Raw genomic sequence first — 11,644 nt, 5'->3', positions numbered from 1 at the left:
AATTGAGGTCTTTTTAGCACAGAAACTGGGTGTTAAGTGGGTGCTTGTAGTAATTACAGATCTCACACATACCAATCACAAAACGTGACACAAATTACACCATATCAGGTTTATTGTGAACTGAATTTCACAAATTCACAAACTGTGAACATGTCCATTAAAACAAGAACATAAACCGGTTATTATTTATTGTCATAAAATTTTGGGTGGATCATGTTACTTTTGGTTCAGACTGTTTAAAACCAATTATTTTCTTATTTTTATTTAATTGTATGGGCTGTACAGCAGTATTCCAGGGTATAATATTTTAGTGTTTATATTTTTTGAAAATATTTCCTTCACTTCCAAAAAACGCAGAATCTTAGACTGCAGTATTTTCTTCACCAGTGTAAACAGGTACGACACCGCAACACCAGAGGTACAGTCCTGAGTTCAGGTCCAGTGTTCTGTGATGGAGCTACAGACCTAATCCAGATCTGAAGATCAGCCGGTAGCACCTCAGAATTACAGAGCTGGTCTGGGGTCAGCTTTACTGTGCTCATAATCCTGTTAGGAAAAAAGATAAGCAGACAAACTGACCCCAGATCAGCAATTTCACTTTATTATTCCTTCATTCATTCCTGTCGTCTGAGAGCAGAGCGAGGAACTCCCTCTTCAAAATCTCTCCATCCAGATTACGACCTGAGAAAAGAAAATATAATAATACAGTTTTTATTTTATCACCGTTTATAAATACAGTAGCAGAGCCAATAGGACTCAGATTATAAACACAACATAAATAAGCAAAAAGTAAACTATAAAACTGATGCTGGATTTTCATTTGTTAAAGTGATTCTATTCAGATCATCTAAACTGCTCCAAGAAAACTAAATACTTTTAAGGTTCACAACTTGATTTATTATAATTATTATTCTTTTTATCTTGTCTTATAATTCTTATCATTTAACTTTACTCTTATTATCCTTCTCTTTAGTTTATATTTTATACATTCTTTACTTTTTGTGTCAATGTTTTTAGAATTTTCTATTTTTTCTTTTTACATATATATTTTAGTCATCTATATTAAATGTTGATTAAATATTTTCAATCACTTTTAAACTGTAAATGAGGTTTACCCTTAATGTATTCCTGAGTGAATGTAAGGGTTGATTGATTAATTGATTGTGTTTTATGGTGAATTCAGTCAAAATATCTCCCACTATTTATCTCCCATGTTAGCATTGTTTTTAATACTAGTTGATAATAAAGTTTGATTAAATAAAGAATGATTAATTGAATCGATTAAAGTGTAATAAACTGTATAATATTACTGCATTCTGAAATAGGGTTATTAACGATTTCCCAAAATTACAAACAGTAAATCCCTTTAAAACTTTGAGGTTCCTCCAGTTAAAACTTCAAATCTGAAACTGAGAACTTCTAAAAACACAAGTTTTTAGTTTAGGAAAAAACTGAGACTAATTCAGAGAGTGTGCTGCAAAACACAGTTCTAACAGCTTTATCAAGTTCGCCGATGATACAACCGTGCTGGGTCTCATCACCAAAGGCGACGAGTCAGCATACAGAGAGGAGGTGCAGCGGCTGACAGACTGGTGTACAGTCAACAACCTTCACCTGAATGTGGACAAGACAAAGGAAATGGTTGTTGACTTCAGGAGAGCACAACACACCCACTCTCCACTCAACATCGACGGGTCCTCTGTGGAGATTGTTAAGAGCACCAAGTTCCTTGGTGTCCACTTAGCAGATAACCTCACCTGGACCCTGAACACCAGCTCTACAGCCAAGAAAGCCCAGCAGCGCCTCTACTTCCTCCGGAAGCTGAGAAAGGCCCGTCTCCCTCCACCCATCCTCACACTCTTCTATAGAGGGACCATTGAGAGCATCCTGAGCAGCTGCATCACTGCCTGGTTTGGGACCTGCACCGTCTCTGACCGCAAGACCCTCCAGCGTATTGTGAGGACAGCTGAGAGGATCATCAGCGTCTCTCTCCCCTCCATCACGGACATTTACACCACCCGCAGCATCCGCAAAGCAACCAGCATTGTGAATGACCCCACTCATCCCTCACACGAACTGTTCTCCCTCCTGCCTTCGGGAAGAAGGTACCGCAGCATCCGGTCCAGCACGACCAGATTCTGCAACAGCTTCTACCCCCAAGCCATCAGACTCCTTAACTGCAGAGACTGAACTGATGGTTTTCTGTACATGCACACACACTCTTACCCCACTTACCCCAGAAAATGGAAAGCACTAAAACCCTACTACCTCACTGGACTCTATTGCACACTGTGTAATAGAGGTAATTACTACCTCACTGGTCTTTTTTGCACACTGCATAATTTGCACACTGTCTTGTTATTTATTATTCTTTGTCTGTATTGTGTTGTATTGTCTGTCTGCACTTTTGTACTGTTGCACTATTGTTCTGTCTACACTGTGTTTATGTGCACCATGGTCCCTGGAGGAACGTTGTTTCGTTTCACTGTGTACTCTGTATATAGCTGAAATGACAATAAAAACCACTTTGACTTTGACTTTGAGTAAACCCCTCTTACTCTAATCTTAATTTAATCTGTACACTATACTGGAGCTGTTAGATTAATCCGAGGTGAAGAGCTGCTGAGGAAATTCTCACCGATGAAGACGAGCCGGTTGACCCGCGTCTCTCCGTCTGTCCAGGCGTCCGGCGTCTCGTCCAGCTCATAAAGCTCATGAACTCCCTGCAGCATCGCCTTCTGCTGCTTCCCCAACACTGATACAATACCCTAACACACACACACCACACACCAAACACACACACACCACACACACACACACCACACACACACCACACACACACCACACACACACCACACACCAAACACACACACACCACACACACACACACCACACACACACACACCACACACACACCACACACACACCACACACACACCACACACACACCACACACCAAACACACACACACCACACACACATAAAGTTATCCAAAAGCAGTGTGTAAGACTGGTGGAGGAGAACATGATGCCAAGATGCATGAAAAAAAACTGTGATTAAAAACCAACCAGGATTATTCCACCAAATATTGATTATTTCTGAACTCTTAAAACTTTATGAATATGAACTTGTTTTCTTTGCATTATTTGAGGTCTGAAAGCTCTGCATCTTTTTTGTTATTTCAGTCATTTCTCATTTTCTGTAAATAAATGCTCTAAATGAGAATATTTTTATTTGTAATTTGGGAGAAATGTTGTCTGTAGTTTATAGAATAAAACAACAATGTTCATTTTACTCAAACATAAACCTATAAATAGCACAATCAGAGAAACTGATTCAGAAACTGAAGTGCTCTCTTCATTTTGTACAGAGCTGTATAATAATAACATTTTATTCATTTTAAATAATACATAAAACATGACATACATTAACATACGCTTTAAGTGAGATGCCTAATCAAAGTCATTTATATTAATTCTAAAATTTTAAACATTTCTATAATTTAGTTGTCAATCCTTTAATAATAAAAAGATAATTCTCACCTTTAAGCGAATAACGTTCATATCTAAACCCGCTTTATTCTTAAACATCTTCTCCCATAAAAGATTCTAAAAACAGACAGAAAGAGAGTATTTATTTCAGCAGCACAGCGTTTATTAAAGCTTTGTAAAAGGATTATTATTAGGAGATATTTATACCTGAATAAACACATTTAAACTGTCCTCAGAGACGCTGCCCTCTGCTTCAAACGTCACCGTTAATATATTCTGTAAACAACCAAAACAAACAACATTTAACAGCAAAATAACATCTAAAACAGAACAAAATAACATTTAAAAGAGCGTATGCGTGTAAAAGCTTCTGTAATGCCTCTGTCAGAGTTCTGTACACTAAAATATTTGAGTAAAAAAAAACTACATTTAACAAAAAACTAAAAACATTTACTGGTAAATTGTTTTACATTTTGTTTTAATTTTTGCTAAATGCAGGTTTATGTAAAAGTTGTTTGCTGTTTAGAGAAGCCCACGTTTAGATTTAATACAAAATTAAAATAAAACCTCAGGCCTTATTTACTCATCTATATCTGGGATTTTATCAAAAATAAAATAATTAACACATTGATTAAATAGATTAATGTTAGTTAAGTTTAAGTTTTTCTTGAAGATCTCATGAATTGATTAATACTCTGTTGATTTTAGCAATTTTTTTTTGTTACTTTTGTTTTGTGTGCTTTAAATCCTTGTCGATTCTTAAAAAAAATAGCTGATAATTAGAATAATTTTATGTTTTAATATGATATAAAGGCTGTGTTTATTACTTCTCAATTTATAAATACACAAAGCTAAAGTGCATATAAAACTGTACGAATAATAAAAAGTAAGAAAATGTGCCTAAAACACAAAATTATATACATTAAACAAAACAACAGGATTAGGATTTTCCATAAATATAATTTCATCCATATTATTAGGAACACTAACAGTAGCTGTATTAATAGATTTCTACATGAACCACAAACACAGTTAATGTTTTTCACCAGATGTGTTAAAAAGCTTAATTTCTCCTTGAGTTTAAGACCAGCTTTAGCCCACTCTCTCGTCCCCCTGTCCCTCCCCCCGTCCCCCCGGACCCGTGAACTTCCCCGGGGCGTTAGCGGGACACTGGGCAGATCTTTAGTCTTTGTTTAACAGTGTCGGAGTTACACATTTCCTTTTTTCCTCTGGAATAACAACAGAAACAGACTCACTCGTTTACATGAAAAGAGCAGCGGGGCTCGTCCCGGCGAGGGGGGGGGCAGGGGGGGCAGTTAGGGTAGATGCGGGAAAAGAGAAGCCATGCTAATACTAAAACAACCCCAACGCCCCCCGCAATTAGCCCCCGCCGAGACCGCAGGGGGGGAGATACAAGGAAATGGAGCACATTTAACCTTGAGTAAATCTGAGCTCAGGGGGAGGAAGCTCTGAATATTAACAACACATACAGTATATACATGTAACTACCACCACCATGTTTAACAGTTTAATAGCAGGAGCCCAGTCTTCTTCAGATAATCCTGATCTAAAGTTCTAATATCAGAAGATAAAAACTCAAAAACACAGATCTTAAGATTCGATCAGCGTGTCAAACTATATTCTACATTATATCACACATTAAATTAAGGGTCCTGGTGAGTTTCTGTTTTTAAAAACTGTTATATTTATACTAAATAAAGCTTTTATATTTATTTTGTTGCTGTATTATATTTTTTTATTAATTAAAGAAAATTTAAATAATTTAGTTTTTATTGCAGAAATACCCTGAAATATTGAGATGTGATTTTAGGGCCGTATCACCCAGCCCTACTACCTAACTCAACATGATAGACATGATATATATCCAGGTCTTCTTATTTTGAAAGATAAGAAGTCAAACTGTTTGTAAATGACAATATTTTGCTGTTTTAAGTTTTAAAATGTGATTTTTAATGATTTAATTGTTTAGGAAGATCCGGTACAGGGATTAAGATTAGGACTGTAATAAACAGCACTGTGAGAATGGAGATCTGTAGTGTAGGACTAGACTTAATCTTAATCTCTGTCTGAGAAATTAACCCTTTAATGATCTGCAGGCGCCCTGTGGGCCGGTAAAATGTTCAGTGTTCAGTAATTACTAATAAATTGTAATAAATTGTAGTTTTCTCATTTAGGCTTTAATTTAATTTATTTAATTGTGAAAAAGCTGCTAAATGAATAAAAACCTGTAAAAACCTTTTCAGTACATGATATTTAGTATGAGGCTATTTTATTTGGTTTTGTTTACACACACACACACACACACACACACATTTATAAGTGAGAGATACCTTTACAGTTATTAGTGTAATGCAGTGTGAGTGCAGTTGGAGCAGAAACACAGTTAAAGGTGTGAACTGTAGAGCCGTGCGAGTGCACTACTGTAATATATAGAATATAAAAGTAATTTCTGCAGAAACATAAAGATCAAAGATCAGCAGTGTACAAAAGAGTGACAGGTTTAGTAAATATGAATAAAGTGCATAAACAGTAGAGAGACGCAGGGATACAGATAAGTGCAGAGTGTAGTAAAGTATTGTTTAGCTGCATATCTGTTATTGTTATTAATTGATTATATATTAATATATATATATATTATATTATACACATCGGGGTCATGTGATCACCTTGTCCAGATGAGGTGGGGATGTTTTGAGGAGCTGCAGCTTCTCGTCCAGCCTGGAGATAAAAAAACCACAGAGCAGCAGATTAAACAGCCATTACAATAAGAACAGCTGCTGCAGCATTGATGCCTGATTGGCTGAATGAGTCAATGCTCTTACAGATGTTCAGTCTTACTGAAATCCCTACAAACAGCACTAATCACCACTAATCACTACAGAGAGAAAGAGAGAGAGAGAGAGAGAGAGAGAGAGAGAAAATCAGATTTTTATCTCAGATCAGATTTGTGTATCTTGTCGGTTCACATTCAGTGTAAATGTAAGTGATCTGTATCTGTGTGTAATGTGAACACAGAATCTGTTCCTGAATCGTCTCACATGCTGCACATTGATACCTGTATAAACGCCTCCTTCTTCACCAACAACAAAAACCCTCATATTAGAGAGAGGAGAGACTCGTAGCTTTATAAAGGGAAATGGATGAGTTAGCAGCTCATATGTGGAGCATCTTTTGCTGGAGTGGAGAGTAAACAGCTGCTCTGAAGTTCATGCTCAGGTCCAGGAGGAGAAAAAAGGACAGGTGGTTTGCTTTTGCTGTTTTTTTGCAGCTATAGCTGCACAGCTGCACCAAGAGAAACAGTGTGGGTACCAGAGAGAAGCACGTAGCGCTAATGCTAATGCTAATGCGTAACAGCAAAAAGATGACCACATATGAAAGTGACTCAAATCTGGTTTGAAAAAATTGTCTTTAGTGCGTTCATACAGCCATGAAAAAATCAGATTTAAGTCACTTCAGGCTGGTAATGTGAATACAGTCTATTAGAGAGAGAGAGAGAGGGGGGTGATTCTGAGGGAGGGTAAATGGGGAAAACGTTCCCCCGGATTAGTCTCTGGGTTGCAGTACCACACAGGCGGCCCGGCGGGGGTCCGGTCAGGTCAGCGCCGGCCCGGCGGGGGGGGAATGGGTCACGCTGGGGCTGAATGGACGTGTGAGTGGACACACGTCTGAAGCCCCGCCCCCCCCCCACAGCTCCTCCACACTCCAGGCTTTAATCCGCCGCAGCTGCTCGACCCATTCACATTACAGAACAGCACCGGGGGAACCGGTACCACGGGTCACATCAGAACACAACACTGTTACTCCTACAGTGAATCAGTATCTTACAGAACCAGAACTCATTTATTAACCAAAAAAAGTGTTAAATAAACCAGAATATGTTTTATATTTTAGATTCTTAAAAGTATCTCCTCTTGTTTAGATGATGAGTTTTGAACATCTCTGCTGGATTTTCTCAGTCAGTTTTATGAGGTAGAGTCACCTGGAATTCAGGCTTTCAGTTAACAGCTGTGCTGATCTTATCAAGAGTTAATTACTTGAATTTCTTGTCTCTTAATAAAGTGTTTGAGAGCATCAGTTAAAGTAAAGTAGTGAAGAGGTAGAGTTACAGGTATACAGTGAAAAGTGAATATTTGAGTAATGTTCTAATCCAGATTATGAGAAGCAACAACTACTCAACTAAATAAAGAACAAAATACTTTAAGAAAAAATTAGGACCGTCCCAGGAAAGAAAGGAAGAGCGAGAGTTTCCTCTGTTGTACAGGATGAGTTTATCAGAGTTTCCAGTCTCAGAAACCACAAGTTAACAAACAGCTCCCCAGATAAGAGTATCTAAATACTTCACAGAGTATTTAGGTTTGTTTAACACTGTTTTAAAGTTACTGCATGATTCACTATGTGTTCCTTCATAATCTGATAGATCACTTCATGTGTCCAAACTACTTTTGACTGGTACTGTTTAAAACAACAAGTGCCTTGAAAAAGTATTCACACCCATTCACATTAATCCCTCACAATCTTATACAGTATGAATTTTACATATAAACATTTATTTTACTGGGGTTTTATTGTATTACTTTTTTATCATTACATTTAAAAAATGTGAAGAGGAAGAGGTCTGAATACTTTTGAAAGAATTTTTATAAAACAGAAATCATTAAGCTCATTGATTAAGATGTTAAGAGTAAATATCGTACCTGACTCCGTCTTTAGTGTCGAAGGAATGCAGATCTAATACCTGAGACAGATCCACCCTACAGGAGAACACTGTTATTTTATACAGTTTTAACAAAAGAGCCTCAATACCTCCAGATTTACAATCGTTTCAAAATCAGAAATCAGAAAAGGACAGGTATATCAGGCGTGTGTAGAGTTATATCACAATCATTCAGTTTTGTAAAGAAAATGTTGTGGTCCACACAATTTTTAATGCTTTTATACACACACACACACAAACACACACACACACACACACACTCACAGACACACACACACACACACACACACACACACAAACACAAACACAAATACACATTTGTTAATTGTTAATTGTTAATTGTGTTTTATGGCAGGTAATAATATAATATATGAGATAAACTCACTTGGACCTCTGTGTTTCCAATATTCTGACCAGGCCATTAATAGTCCTGTAGATCAGAAAGAGAATAAATTCTATTTTATATCAGAATCATAATATAGTTCAAACAGAACAACTAAACAACAAAAATGTCCCTCTGCAATATTTAATCAGAAATGATTGAATTATACTTTATAAAATCTAAACATGTTTAAATATACAATTTTTATTTTGGGGTATTTCCCAGATATTTATTCTTATATTCTGGTTATTTATATGATGAGTAGATTAATAGTGCACATGTTTCTGTAAGAGATTTGTATTAAGTGCTAATTATAATAAATATAAATATAAGATAATTAAGAAAAGATTTAACTGTAAAAACGCATACATTGTTCTATTTATAACATTTATAAAAATACATTATAAACAGTATAAAATCTGATGAGTATTTCTGTTATTAATGTTTAGATTTAGACTGAATGTAGATCAGGTGATTAAAGAGGAAGAAGAGCAGAATCAGGAGATTAATTCTGGATTAATTAACATAAATAATCTACCTGACTGAGTTCCTCAGATCACTGAGCTCATCTTCACCCACCAGATCAGTCTTATTGATTATCAACAGATCAGCCAGCGCCACCTGCCTGAGAGACAGAGAACAGCATCAGCACAACATACTGCACTATTCTCAACTATACCTTACTATCTCACCACTATACCTCACTATACTCCACTATACCTCACTATACTCCACTATACCTTACTATCTCACCACTATACCTCACTATACTCCACTATACCTCACTATACTCCACTATACCTCACCACTATACCTCACCACTATACCTACAATCTATACCTTACTACCTCACCACTATACCTCACTATACTCCACTATACCTCACTATACTCCACTATACCTCACCACTATACCTCACCACTATACCTACAATCTATACCTTACTATCTCACCACTATACCTCACTATACTCCACTATACCTCCCAATCACCTCACCACTATACCTCACCACTATACCTCCCATCTATACCTTACTATCTCACCACTATACCTCACTATACTCCACTATACCTCACCACTATACCTCCCATCTATACCTTACTATCTCACCACTATACCTACCATCTATACCTTACTACCTCACCACTATACCTCACTATACTCCACTATACCTCACTATACTCCACTATACCTCACCACTATACCTACCATCTATACCTTACTATCTCACCACTATACCTCACTATACTCCACTATACCTCACCATACCTCACCACTATACCTCCCAATCACCTCACCACTATACCTCACCACTATACCTACCATCTATACCTTACTATCTCACCACTATACCTCACTATACTCCACTATACCTCACCACTATACCTCCCATCTATACCTCACTATACCTCACCACTATACCTACCATCTATACCTTACTATCTCACCACTATACCTCACTATACTCCACTATACCTCACCACTATACCTCCCATCTATACCTCACTATACCTCACCACTATACCTACCATCTATACCTTACTACCTCACTATACTCCACTATACCTCACCACTATACCTCACCACTATACCTACCATCTATACCTACCATCTATACCTTACTATCTCACCACTATACCTACAATCTATACCTTACTACCTCACTATACTCCACTATACCTCCCAATCACCTCATCACTATACCTACCATCTATACCTTACTACCTCACCACTATACCTCACCACTATACCTCCCATCTATACCTTACTATCTCACCACTATACCTCACTATACTCCACTATACCTACAATCTATACCTTACTACCTCACTATACTCCACTATACCTCCCAATCACCTCACCACTATACCTACCATCTATACCTTACTACCTCACCACTATACCTCACTATACTCCACTATACCTCACTATACCTCAACACTATACCTCACCACTATACCTCACTATACTCCACTATACCTCACTATACTCCACTATACCTCACTATACCTCCCAATCACCTCACCACTATACCTCACTATACTCCACTATACCTCACTATACTCCACTATACCTCACTATACTCCACTATACCTCCCAATCACATCACCACTATACCTCACTATACTCCACTATACCTCACTATACTCCACTATACCTCCCAATCACATCACCACTATACCTCACTATACTCCACTATACCTCCCAATCACATCACCACTATACCTCACTATACTCCACTATACCTCACTATACTCCACTATACCTCACTATACTCCACTATACCTCACTATACTCCACTATACCTCCCAATCACATCACCACTATACCTCACTATACTCCACTATACCTCACTATACTCCACTATACCTCCCAATCACATCACCACTATACCTCACTATACTCCACTATACCTCCCAATCACATCACCACTATACCTCACTATACTCCACTATACCTCACTATACTCCACTATACCTCCCAATCACATCACCACTATACCTCACTATACTCCACTATACCTCACTATACTCCACTATACCTCCCAATCACATCACCACTATACCTCACTATACTCCACTATACCTCACTATACTCCACTATACCTCCCAATCACCTCACCGCTATACCTCACTATACTCCACTATACCTCCCAATCACCTCACCACTATACCTCACTATACTCCACTATACCTCACTATACTCCACTATACCTCCTAATCACCTCACCACTATACCTCACTATACTCCACTATACCTCACTATACTCCACTATACCTACCATCTATACCTTACTATCTCACCACTATACCTCACTATAATACCTCACTATACCTCACCATCATACCTCACTATACCTCACTGTTCACTTGAAACATTCACAGTAATAATTGCTGCTTTTTTCATTTTAGATATAAACTGAATTGTATAGATATAATATGTATATAAAGCACATGTACATATTATATATATATATATATTCTTTAGTAAGTTTGTTAGAAATATTTAATATATTGATATTTATTCACTACAGT

The 11,644-nt window shown here is 37.3% G+C and overlaps 1 protein-coding gene across 2 annotated transcripts in view; it reads right to left on the bottom strand.

Annotated features, from left to right (window-relative positions):
* Positions 1-94: 94 nt before the first annotated feature.
* The window catches only part of cbwd (COBW domain containing), a 22,303-nt gene continuing 10,753 nt past the window's right edge, over positions 95-11,644 (bottom strand). For both annotated transcript variants that reach the window (XM_022662631.2, XM_022662630.2), the window contains exons 9-16: positions 9,147-9,233; positions 8,612-8,656; positions 8,207-8,263; positions 6,179-6,230; positions 3,699-3,767; positions 3,543-3,608; positions 2,639-2,768; positions 95-681 (exon numbers count right to left, since the gene is read on the bottom strand). In XM_022662631.2, coding sequence (XP_022518352.2) covers positions 611-681; positions 2,639-2,768; positions 3,543-3,608; positions 3,699-3,767; positions 6,179-6,230; positions 8,207-8,263; positions 8,612-8,656; positions 9,147-9,233 — 577 coding nt within the window. In that variant the 3' untranslated portion in view covers positions 95-610. The remainder of the gene's footprint in view (positions 682-2,638; positions 2,769-3,542; positions 3,609-3,698; positions 3,768-6,178; positions 6,231-8,206; positions 8,264-8,611; positions 8,657-9,146; positions 9,234-11,644) is intronic.

Source organism: Astyanax mexicanus, chromosome 12 (genome assembly GCF_023375975.1).
Source record: "Astyanax mexicanus isolate ESR-SI-001 chromosome 12, AstMex3_surface, whole genome shotgun sequence".
NCBI lineage: Eukaryota > Metazoa > Chordata > Actinopteri > Characiformes > Acestrorhamphidae > Astyanax > Astyanax mexicanus.
Note: the sequence above shows the minus strand (reverse complement) of the source record. Positions and strands in the feature narration are given on the sequence as shown.